The 13,079-nt window shown below is 36.3% G+C and overlaps 1 protein-coding gene across 2 annotated transcripts in view; it reads left to right on the forward strand.

Annotated features, from left to right (window-relative positions):
- Positions 1-1,751: 1,751 nt before the first annotated feature.
- Positions 1,752-13,079, forward strand: part of LOC132643693 (K(+) efflux antiporter 3, chloroplastic) — a 42,804-nt gene continuing 31,476 nt past the window's right edge. Inside the window, exons 1-5 of one of the 2 annotated variants that reach the window (XM_060360214.1) lie at positions 1,752-2,032; positions 3,178-3,558; positions 4,746-4,847; positions 7,195-7,275; positions 9,689-9,790. In XM_060360214.1, the coding sequence (XP_060216197.1) occupies positions 1,997-2,032; positions 3,178-3,558; positions 4,746-4,847; positions 7,195-7,275; positions 9,689-9,790 (702 nt within the window). In that variant the 5' untranslated portion in view covers positions 1,752-1,996. The remainder of the gene's footprint in view (positions 2,033-3,177; positions 3,559-4,745; positions 4,848-7,194; positions 7,276-9,688; positions 9,791-13,079) is intronic. The other variant, XM_060360213.1, reaches the window with a different exon arrangement.

A 13,079-nucleotide genomic window follows, 5' to 3' on the forward strand; every position in this document is an offset into this window, starting at 1 on the left:
CTAACACATGGATATCTTGATTCTTGCCTCTTGATCTTTGTTTTCTCTTGGGTTGGAGTGGAATATGCTTGGAGAAGGGCTTTGGAGCTATCAAGACTTGTGGAAATGTGGGAAATGAAATAAAAGAACAAGGGTCATCTATTTATACAAAAATTAAAAAGCTGCCCGATGGACTTATACGGTCCGTATAAGTGGACCGTATAACACCACCACAAAAATATCCCTTTTTTGTAAAGGTCATGTTATACGGACCCCCTTATACGGACCGTATAAAGTTATACAGACCGTATAAGTGGTCGTATAACTTACAGTTATCCGAAACTTTCTCTCGTTGATTCGCTTGACTTCCAATCCTTGTGGAACCTTCTTGGAACTTACATAACACTTCATTAATCATAAACTAGGCCCTATAACAGCCCCTCAAGACATTACTAAATACGTATTAGCTCAATTATAGCAAAAACCTTTCCGAACACGACTTACATTTCACTTCCTTCAACAAACTAAATCTCACATATTCATATGACTTCAAAATCTTATAGTATGCACTTTAAGCTATCTAATACTTCCCCTGATCTCGCAAGGGTTTCATAATCATCTTAAGCTCACGTTAGTGTATTCACAAGACAACAAATTCAGAATTTCCGAGGTGTAACACTTGTTTACCATATGATTAACACAAAGATTTTCCGAGGTGTAACGGTATATAGCTTACAACTTTGAATAATGAGTGTTACAGAGTTTGTGTGCCAAAAAAGTAAAATTCGACTCATGCTTACTTTTAACGTATGAGCTCAAATTTTCAACCCTTGCTTACTTTGAATGCTTGGGCTAATTTTAACCCATGTTCACTTTTAACGCATGGGCTCCACTTTTAATCTATGCTCACTTTTAACGCACAAGGCTCAAAAATTTAACCCATGCTTACTTTTAGTCATAACAAGCAGCAGTAATGAAGATTATGTGAAGAAGACGAATCAACTTTTGTCAAGAAAATTCAGGCCAAAAGGGGAGATTTGTTAGGGTTTTGCCCTGATTTTCTTACCATATTTGAGTTTTACTTTTCTCTTGAAAGAAAGTCAAAGCATAACCATAATTGATTTACTTTTTTCTGAAAGCAAAATATAATATTATTCCATATTTGGCTAGTCCTTTTTTTTGAGGAAAAGGTTTTGGACCTCTATATATTGAAGAATTCCTCTCATACAATAGAACACATAGAAAAGCATCCACAATGTAGTCCTATAAAGAGTTTCGCTTGAGGGGAGATTTATTCACTCAATAGGTTTAGAATAATTTTTTATATTAGTTTTATCATGTGTATGTCAATTGACCAAACCCATATCATATTATCAAAGTCCTTTTTATAATTTTTTCATTGTTGTATGATTCATTGCCATTCAAGGTTTGTAATTATAAGCTTCCACATGACGTCATGTTATTTCGATCCCAACATATGTAACTCATTTAGCACCACAAATTTAAAAATTTTCTATTTTTTTTTAAACTTTATGCTCAATCAATTTAAAAGTTTTCTGTTTTTTGTTAAACTTTGTATCTAATCAAATAGGCTCACGTGAAAAACATAAAAAGTATGTTGGTCATTATGGCGAGGCTGGCAGCCAATCACATTTTGGGGATTTTGGGTTGGGATAAAGTGATGTGGCGTGAGGGACATCCAAAAAATAATGGAAAAGCAGAATTTTATCAGCATAAGCAGGGAGGCCACGTAATCTCCAAAATCCATTTTGGTCCATGAACTGTTGCTTCAACAGAAATCTGTCTGTTTCTCCTTGAAAGCCGTGTCTCTCTCTCTCTAAACAGCGTGGCCACTCGTCACCCTCTTCATTCCTTTTTGGCTCTTAGCATAACCATTCACATTCTCAATAGACTCAAAATAAAAAGAAATCGAGTTAAGCCTTGATGTTCTATTCTAAAATCCATTGCTCAATGCTTAGTGTCTTTCATAAAGCTTGTCTTCAAAGTAGATAATACTATGTGTCACTTGGTCCTTCACTCTCCAGGTCCCAAGGTATGCCTTAATTTCTATGTACATGAATTCCATTCACTGGGTTTCAGGGGAACAAAATTCATCATAGTTCCAATTTTTATGCTGGCTGTCATTCTGTCAACCTGCACAATAACACTCCTTATCCATATGACAAGTTATTCTTTGCCCGATATAATCTAGAAATGATTTAGGTTTTGCAAATAAAACTCTATATCATTCTAATACTTTTGGTAGTACATATATGCAAACTATGTAAGCAAGACCTTATCATCTAATCCTGACTGCTTAGCCTCTAATCCTAGCACATTTAATCAAAGTATTTCTTACCAGTTTATGCCTTGAAATCATTATCTTATTAAAAGCAAATAGACCAGTCCACCAATCAGCTATTCATTATAATTCTGAGTATTTTTACGGTACCCTCCTCCTTTATCTGGGCCAAAAGTTGTTTGGAGTCTACAGTTATCAGCGAGTGGTATGTTGTTATATAGAGTAGCTGTTTAAGAACAGTCCCAGTCATTTTTTATATAGAGTAGCTGTTTAAGAACAGTCCCAGTCATTTTTCTTAATGACTTCTGGATTTTCAGTTTTAAACAGTGAAGTAGCTCAAATTAATAGAGGTCAAGTGCCAAATAAACCGAGCAAGCCAAGGCAGATGAGATTGAAGTTTGGATAGTCTCATATGGCATCAGATATGGAGCATGCATATATTCTCTTGATCCTCACATTAATACTACTCTTAACTGAAAGTAAAATTGGAATTTACTATTTTTGTGATTTGCAACACTTGTTCTGGACTTGATCGATTGTACTAAAATACGAAAAAGGTTACAGCCATGATGTGATCCGCTTTTGTATCTACCGTCCCCATTATGTCGAGACTACAGCTTTCTTTTACATCCACAATTTAAAAGGAGCAAAAGTGCAATTACCTAGCCAGATGATTGAATTCTGCGGTGCATAAATGCGACTATAAACTTACTTAACTTTGTCCTAGTGCTGCTTTCATCTGAATATCCCCTTTTCTTTTATAGTCTCTCACTCTCTCTGCATCTGTTTAAAATTGTCCAGTGATCATATAAACAAATAAATGAGAACTAATTGTACTTTCAAAGTGCAATGTGTTTGGAAGTTAACCTTTTTTCATCCCGATGTTTACCTTGCAGGGATATATTGTAAGAGCTCAAACGAGGTCTACCTGGTCCACCTTTTCTGCATCTTATTTGCATCGACATTATTCTAATGTATCATATGCCTATAACAAATCCATTCATATTTCATCAGTTTCTTTGCATCACAAGATAAACCATCCATCTTCTGGAACAAATGGTTTCTGCAAAAGTACACCTTTTTCATCTTCTTGCAGTGGAAAAGGAATTTGTATCTTAAAGCACCGGAAGTCTTTGAGGTGTAGGTTTCAGATATATGCATCAGTTGATGTTGCAAGTGCTGTTGATGTTATCAATGACCTCGGGTTGGACACTTTGACATTCTTAGCTGTGACTGTACTGGTTGTTCCTGCCTTAAAGACCATAAAAACTAGCCCTGTGAGTTGAATACATTATTCAAGTCCTTCCTTTTTGTTATCTTTATCTTATTAGTTATGCATGTCTGTGTCAACATATAAGTACTTTATCATGAACGATTTTCGCTTTTCGAATCAAGTGCTACTCTCCTTTTGTTATTTGATACTTTAGGCAAAAACAGAGAAGACTGAAGCATCTCTTTGTTTTAGTGAAGTAAAATTTTCTGATGAATTTTAGGGTCAAAGCAGCCATGTACGTAATATTAGTTTCTAAAATGCCTTTCAAAATGAGGATATCCAGGAATATGCACATGATAGTTTTTGTAGACTTATTAATTTCTCCTACATCATGTCAATGTTGATCTGAGGGAAGTATATGCCTTTATTTGATCCATATTGTCAAAAGCTGATGTAATCAATCTTAGCTCACATTGTATCTTGGATTCTCTCCTAAGTTAACCTTAAAACATGTCGGTCCTGAATATCCATCGTACACCCTAGTTCAACCCAAAGACGTACTTGCCTGAACTTGTTTTTTTCCAGTGAGAAAGAATAAAGCTGTTTTTTTTTTTTTTTTTTTTTTTTTTTTTTTTTTTGATAAAGAGAATAAAGCTGCTTTTTGACTTGGTAAAAGAAACTTGGAATTGTCTATTTTTGATATTTTCTATAAATGTTACACTGAGTTTATTTATGGAACTCAGTTGTTAGTGTTTCAACATAAAATATCAATTAAGTGAAAACCTTAGTACTTTATTATGGTACCAACTACCAGCCATTTTTAGTACTTGCACTGGCATTTGAGTAAAACTTTACATCACCTTGAAGTCTTTGTTGTATTTTACCTCTCTACGAGGGCGATTTAATGCCTTTCACTGATAATTGACATTTCAAGTATAGCTCAAGGCTCTTATAGCACATCTGCATTAAAACAATCTAGTGTCTGTTCTCTCTGAATGACTCTTTGGCATCCTTGACAAAATCATGTAGGTTCCTAGAATGATCAACTTTTAAGATGCGTGAAAAATTCCATGAAACAATTTTCCACCCATATTTGCCAACAATTGTTTGACTATGCATATAATGGTTTATACGTGAAAGCATGGTATGAATTCATAAACCAGTCATTTGTTGGAGTCGCATCAAAATTGCGAGATTGTGTAGTACTGATCTGTTGTAGTCATATGGTGCTAATCTATTTGTTGGTTTCAGATACTTGGTTTTTTCTTTGCTGGAGTTGTGCTCAATCAATTTGGGCTGATCAGAAACATCACAGATGTTAAAGTTCTTTCAGAGTGGGGGATTCTTTTCTTGGTAAGCTCATTGGTTGCTGTTTATCCCATTTTGAGGGTTTGACCGTTCATGTAGTGTGTTGGTATACCACTTAAAAGCAAGAAACCCAAGTCGGTAAATAGTTAATCAGATACGAGTAAGTAGTTTGTTAGTCTTTCCCTTCATTTACCCTTGTTCGTTCTTCTTCATTTCACCATGTTTTGTTTGTTATTGTTCTGGTCATAAATCCCTAATCCTTTCCCTTTCACTCTCTTAAATAAAACAAAAAGAATGGCGCCCTTTACTAAGTGCAATCATGTTTTTTAATCATGTATTTGTTGAGGGAATCAGCTACAGGGAAAGTCAGAGGTGACTTCACACTGTTTCGCCTTCTTTCAGCTTATTTATATATGCTAGTGTATTTGACAATGTTGTCCATGGCAGAATAGCATAGGCGTGAATATTATTGGTTTATACATAATTTCGCGTACCTGTGCTGGTGGGAGGTAACAGGTACCCCGTGGAATTAGTTGAGGTCACCGCAATTATAAAAAAAGATATTTCATATTGTAAAGGTCAACCAATATTTATGTTATTTACTTTCAAATTTGATTTTCTGACTTTTCGCAAATGCTATTTATTAGAATAGGAAGCACTTATTGGTTATCTAAATCAATCAATCAACTATGCTTGAATCTCAAACTAGTTGGGGCAGGCGATATGAATCCTTAGATATTCTGCGCTATTCTGGCCCATTTCTATTGTTTGCCTAAATGCTTTATTGAGCCGCTTGGAAATTTGAACTGTCCAAACTTCCAATTAATCTGTATTAGGAAGACGTTGACAGATCCATGACTACTCACAATTACTTATAGGATAGGCTTGTGAGTAATCTATTGATAGACTTGCGATATATGGTGTATATGGTAGTATCTGATGTTTAATTCATCTTTCCCATTGCTTGCATCTTTACTTATCTGGAAAAAACTTGTATTATGTGTTCTCGTATAGAAAGATCAATGACGAACAATCAGTTAAATGTATGCCTACAAGCAAAGCCATTTTAGTTAAGATTAGTGATGACTTGGTGGGGGGGATGGAAGTTATAGCATATATTTGTGCTATTTGCCTTAAACTTTTTTGTGTGCATTGATTTTCTTGTGGGGTGAAGAAGTAGTTAATTCCTGCATTTGCACCTAAAATGATAAGTTACTAGCTTTTGTCTAGTAGTAAGAGCGCAACTTGTGATGTCAAGCTCACGTCAGAGGTTTAAACTCAGCTGTATACAAAAGCCTGGAGAAGGGTGGAGGGGTGACCCCAGTATCCACTGAGTTTCGAACTGTGCGCCACTGGCCCGGGAGATTGTTCTATACGTAACTTAATCATGAAAATGAAAGGCTGATATTGCAATGGTTTGCTAAAGTAGGAATATTTTTCAGGGTAAGTAAGGTAAAAGAATAAGAGAAAGCTTTATGCTTAGAACTTAGCTTTTAATTAAGAGCAGTATTTCAATGAAAACAAAACTAAAGTAAATGATATTTCGGAAGGTTCTAGGTTTCTTTACACCTTTCCAAGCTATTGACGGTTAATCTTTCAAAGTCTATTTTAGCGTTCAGTAGGACTGAAATCTAGTAACAGAAACATGTTTTATACGCAACTTAATCATGAAATGTAAAGACTGATATCAACAATTGTTTACTAAATTGGAAATATTTTGCAGGATAAGGAAGGCATATGCTTAGAACTTAGCTTATAATTAAAAGCAGTATGTCAATGGGAACAAAACCCTAGTAATTGATATTTCAGAAGGTTTTAGGTTTCTTTACACTTTTCCTTGTTATGTTACTTCAAACTTGCTATATCTTAAATGGGGAAATATGCTCTGCTGTTCCATCTGGTAGAATGAAAATATTGCTCCCTTCATTTCTTTCACATCACTGGATAACAGATTCAATTTGTTGTTAAAAAATCTCTCTTCACCTCCTGTTTTTGTCATATGCTGTCATGGATTCCCTCTTTATCTTTCTAGCTGGATCCGCTGTTTATTTAGAGGATACTTCCTAACTAGAGATGTGCTTGTCAGTAACTGGAATCCTCTGATCCAACAACATATAATGTGATTAGTTTCATAAAGAAATATAATGATGATTAGGAGATAAGGAGTACCTAAGAAGCTGAAAGGACAATATGCTTGGTGGATTGTTGCATTTCTGTAAATTTCTAGGTAGTCTTATTTGGAGAATCATGATCTTAATCTGTTTTGATGCCCTATTTTCCCATTGATCAAGCATTTAATTTTATATCAGACATTTCTTCTCTTGTATCCTTGGTTTTGTTTGTTAAGAATGTTGCAAGGCTGAATTTAACTCAAGGAAATATCTTTTTACAGCTTTTTGAAATGGGATTGGAGCTTTCACTTGCACGCTTGAAAGCTCTTGCAAAGTTCGCTTTTGGCATGGGACTGACTCAGGTATTTTCTCGTAAAAAAATTGAATCGCCTCATTTAATAGATTACTAAAATTCCACATTCCATGGAAAAATACCTTCTATCATTTCAGCAAGAGACATTTTATATTAAATTCCTGTTAAGAAGTTGCAACGGTGCTTCATTATGCTTTTTAGATAAATGTAAGACTGGCAGGCTTGTGCTTGAAGACAATGAGATATTTATTACTGTTATTTTCTGAGATTTTAGTAATTATTATGTGGGATATGGTTGTACATAGAGTAAAAGTTGATTCTCAGCTTTTGGAACCATTTCCTGGCCTTCCGGTGTTCGGACTCCATTGCGTTGACTAGCTGGGTTTTGGGTCTTGCTGTCTGTGGAGTTACCAGTAAATATGTTAGTCATTACCCTATCCTCCTTTTCTATCTTATTATAATGGTTTGTGGCTCATGGATAATATGTAATGCATAACTAAATCTCCAGATAAAAATAAAAGGATATATATTGACAGACACCATTTGTGTGTGCGTTGGAATTAGCCGCTTTCAGCAAGGCAGTCCTCACCTCATCTTCCTGGGCTATTTATTACATCAGTTTGCCCTCTCCTCTAATCCTTGTAGCATGTCTAGTGGGGTTTATACATAGAGGCTTACACTCTGGTGTTGCTAGACTACCAATTTACTTTTTTGGTACCACTTGAGCCGGATATTTAAGTAATTACTCTTCCACTTCTCTTTTAGGATGGAAGGAGGTGATTCCTTCTAGCACCAAATTCATCCTATACATGATAATGGTACTTACTATTGGTGCAAAATTATGCCATAGTAACTTTGATTAAGAGCATCTCCAATCCTGTTTTAGACTTTCTTACTGTTTTATTGATTTACAGTAATGAATATCAAAGCTAACTCTGTGTATAAGCTGTGAACCTTCGCTGCCATGTCTCAAGAGAGGTAGCTTATGTTACTTCGTCTGCCATTAGCATGATGGAGCGAGGGCAGCTCTCTCCTCCTTACCAGGTGGAGACAGTCCCCTGCTTGCTACAGACATGCTGTTTGTTTTTATGCCATTTTTTTTCAATTAAAAGTTTCTCAAGCCAGAGGTCTCACCCTTCTCTATCTTGTTGACACATCCGGTTCTATTCAAGTTGTTAGACTTAACAATCATGATACCCCAAGTGCTTCTTCTCTTACAGGGTTGAGTTTAAGTTGGAACCTGTTAGTACTTGTTATTGTACTACTTATTTGTTTTAGTGATTTCTGGAGAAGGTTATACTTTTGCAGGTAATATCTTTGCAATGACATGCTAATCATGTACTGCTTCATCACACCTCCACAAGGAACATTTGGTCAATGTTTTTAGACATTTTTGGAGTTGAATGGGTCATTGCCAGGAAGTATTAAACCTGTTCTATGATGCTAGTGTAAATAGTCCTTACCCAAAGGAAGCAGACTGTTCTGGAATGCTGTTCCTACTTGCATATTCTGGAATACCTGGTTGGAAAGAAACAATAGGTGTTTTAATGATAGGAAGGATAACGTTTCACTTGTAAAATCTAGACGTTTAAAAAGTCTCTATTTGTGGGTAGAATATTGTATCTGATTTTGACTCATTGTCTTTGATAGACCTTCTACACTTCTTCAACCTATATAAGGATGCCTGCTTTTCTGATGTAATCTCTCAGTACCTTGATGGTACTTCTTTAATAAAATATTTACCTTGTCATAAAAAATGCTAAACTTAAATCTGGCTGAACTGCGTTTTGAGCACAAAATTGCTTAATAAAAATTAAGGACAAGGGGCTGAAGAGCAAGTTGACATGGGAAGAGAGTTTATTGTTATACTTTCACTTACTTCTTCGACTTCGTCAAGAGAAATCATTTGCATTAGTACTGATAAGATTACTTGTCTGTGCTTTAGTTTTACATTTTTTACATTATTTATGCTATTCTTGAATAATCAATAGGCAATATTGATAGAAACTGATAAGGAAAAGTTGCCTCTTATGCAGCAACAATTATGTCTGGCCCTACTTTTACTTCTCCTCTGCATTTGAATGCTTACAACATGATGTAAGTGCCTAGGCTAAATGAACCTGTCGAAGCCTTAGAGAAGTAAGGAAAATTAGAATACAACCTTCTGCTGGTGAAATTAGTTTTCACAGTGTGCTATTGCTTAATACAGCATGAAAGGATGCTTGAAGTTTGACCTGTTTGTTGATTTCCTTTAGGATATTTGTCCTTAGGTACTGAGGTCCTTAACATCTGTTTGTTAAAGGTTTTTATGAAAGTCAAGCATGTGCTATTGTTTGATGCTGTAGCATAATGGAATACCTGAAGTTTGATCTATCTGATGATTTCCTTTAGGATATTTGTACCTAGATACCATGTGGTCGTTCTAAAATTTGCCTTATTATTTCTTGTTTATTATGTTGAAGGTTGTATTATCAACTCTAGCATTTACATCTTTCGAGCTTCCACCTAATGATGCTATTGGGACAAGGATTCTGGAGTTTCTTTTTCACTCAAGGCCTGATCTGGTAAGTATCATCCTTTAGGAAACAATTGTACTGAAACAACTCCTATAGCAAATAGAGGAGCTTTTATGAAGGCTAGAAATGCATGTAGATACAGGCAGTGTGTTGGTATACCAGTTAAAAGCAAGATACCCAAGTCGGTAAGTAGTTAATCAGATATGAGTAAGTAGTATATCAGTCTTTCCCTTCATTTACTCTTGTTTGTTCTTCTTCTTTCACCATGTTTTGTTTGTTATATTATTCTGTTCATAAGTCCCTAGTCCTTTCCCTTTCTCTCTCCTACATAAAAAAAATAAAAGAATTATGCTCCTTGCTAAAGTGCAATAATGTTTCTCAATCATGTATTTGTTGAGAAAATCAGTTATAGAGAGAGTTGGAAGTGACTTCACACTGTTTTGCCTTCTTTCAGCTTATTTATATGAATCCTCAGATATTCTGCTCTATTTTAGCCCATTTCTATTGTTTCTCTAAATGCTCTATTGTAATTGAGCAGCTTGGAGATTTGAACTATCCAAACTTCCAATTAGCTTGTATTGGAAGATATTGACAGATCCATAACTACTCACAATTACTTTTTTTTTGATAGGCTTGTCGAGAACCTTAGTTAATACATTAAAGCATTCGATTTCTACGGCTGAAACTTCAGATGAGACATTTCAAAATTCAATATGGTACTAGAGCATGTAAAATTTTGAGTTCAATTGTCACCACCATCCATCAAGAGAGAGAGAGAGAGAGAGAGAGAGAGAGAGAGAGAGAGAGAGAGAGAGAGTTATGGAAATTAGAAATGTTCAACTTTCAATTAACCTGTATTGGGAAGACATTGTTATATCAATAATGATCCAGAATTATTTAAGAATAGGAGTGTCGAAGACTGAAAGTATTCTGTTTCTAACGGCTTAAACTTTTGGATGAGACATTACATAGTTCAACATAGTGTTAGAGCAGTGTTTGAGTTTTAGTGGCAACACCACTGTCACGACCCAAACCGATGGGCCGTAACAAGTGCCCGACCACTACTGGCCAAGCATTCCTGTGCTTGCATTTACTTCTCACTGACTGTCCTGGGCCCATATACAATCTGTAACTGTGCTATACTGTCTCCCGAACAACCAACATAAGAGACACCGTACTGGGAACTCACAGCCAATGCATACATATAAATATAAGCACTGAGAGTAACAGCGCAAGCCGATTTGGCCGCTACATATATACTGTACAACAAAATACACGCCGACGAGGCTGCATAACATCATGGCTACATATCACTGTCTACAGACCTCTATGGAAAACAGACTGTAGAAAGGATAGGACAAGGCCCTGCCATGCCCATACGTGTACACAACAGAATAGTATACCGAAGGACTGCAGCTCCGGATCAATGGAGCGTACTGCCTGCCGCTGAGGGGAGGTCCTACTGATGTGGATCGTCTGGCTGGCTACCAGATCCTGCGGGCATGAACGCAGCGTCCACAAGAAGGGACGTCAGTACGAGTAATGTACCGAGTATGTAAGGCATGAATAATAACATATAAGGGGTACAAAGCATGAATAATAACAGAATGGAAATATAAAGCATATCGTAAGATAAAAGGGTAACCTGTACATATGAGTACCTCTTAGGGCGGATGCCATGCATGCTTAGCTTTCTTTGAAAAACATTTCTTGTTCATGTATACAGAAAATAGAACATATCATATTGCCGAGGAATGTCGGCTCCGATTCATGTAACCACATATGTCCCGCGTCCAGGCATCCCGCGTCCGGGATGATATCATATTATACCAACTGATCAGGTGGTTTCGCGTCTATAACGCTCTGGCCCTTTTTCCCATATTCCCCATTTACATATACATATATCATATAAGCAGCATGCAGGAGAGCCCAAGGAAAGTTATGTCTCTATCGGAGTGACGTAAGGTCGGTAACCTCCGATTATACTATGGAATAATCATCATCTTCATGTCTCACCTTGGAGGAACTAGCATTATGAGGTCAGACTGTCAATGAAAAATAACATCAAGAGAAAACATAAAATAAGGTCATAAATCTCATAAGGCGTCAATCCATATACTTTGGAGTCTCTAGAAAATGGAGTCATTCAATGAATAAAATCGAGGGTCAAGAAATGGTTCATCATTCTCATATTCACATAGAAACCAAGGGCTTGGAACATTGAACATCAAATCATCATTATCAGTGTAACCATAAAACCATCATCATCATAACATGATAGAAAATGTTACCATATTTGATATCACCATCATCGTTGTAAAAACATGTTCATCGTTGTTGTCATAAGGACTCATATAATCATAGACCTTTGGTTTGGAAAATACGGGCATTTTGGAAAACATTTACGGGTTATCGGGAAAGGAATAATGCGTTGGAATCATAGACTTCTAACTTTTGAAAACAAGGAAGCCATGGAAGCATTTATGAAATCGTAACATAGGAATCATGCCTTTGAAAGAAAGGGACGAACCTTAACATACCTGTTCAACCTCCTATTGGCTACGCTTATGCATCCGAGCTCGCAAGTCTACATTTAAGAGGATTTACACTAACGTTAGCCTCTTTATCGCACACTTATTCCAAGTTTCAAATTATACTATTTTATATTCTGCCGAAAATCGGGCAGCATTTCCCCTGTTTATATGCCTAGCCCGAATTCTCAATTCAACAACCAACAACAATCACAACAATACCAACATTAACCATAATATTTCCAACTCCAAAATACTTCATAGAACAGCCCACACGCTGTTTTCCAACCTCCATAACTAATCAACTCAGTATACAATTATTTAACCACGCTTTCTTCGTAAATAAACCAGTATTAACAGAAATAGAAAGAGATTCGTACCTTTACCTCGATAATAATGCTATATCTTCACTCCTCCACCTTGAACTTAAGCCACAACGCCTCAATACACAATTTTGTAGTCGCAACTATACGCTGTCTGGACCGGAATTTGGAAATTATACCTGGTTTGGGCTAAAAAGTTGGTGGTGGAAAGTTAGGGAATTTTCTGGAATATTTGAGGGGTTTTTGGTGTGTTTGGGACAAAAATGAGGGGGTCTCCCCCTTTAAATAGCGGTCCAGGTTCTGCCTGGACCGACTTAAATTTCCTTCAGCGCGTTCGCGCTGACTTATTTTTTCTGACTGCACCTTCGTTCAGTAAAAAGATCATAACTCTTGATCCCGATATCGTGTGAGGGCCCACGACCTATGGTTGGAAAGCTAATTCAATTATCTACAATTTTCATTCTTTGTGTTTTTCCAAATTTC

The sequence above is a fragment of the Lycium barbarum genome, chromosome 6 (genome assembly GCF_019175385.1).
Source record: "Lycium barbarum isolate Lr01 chromosome 6, ASM1917538v2, whole genome shotgun sequence".
In the NCBI taxonomy this organism is placed as follows: domain Eukaryota; kingdom Viridiplantae; phylum Streptophyta; class Magnoliopsida; order Solanales; family Solanaceae; genus Lycium; species Lycium barbarum.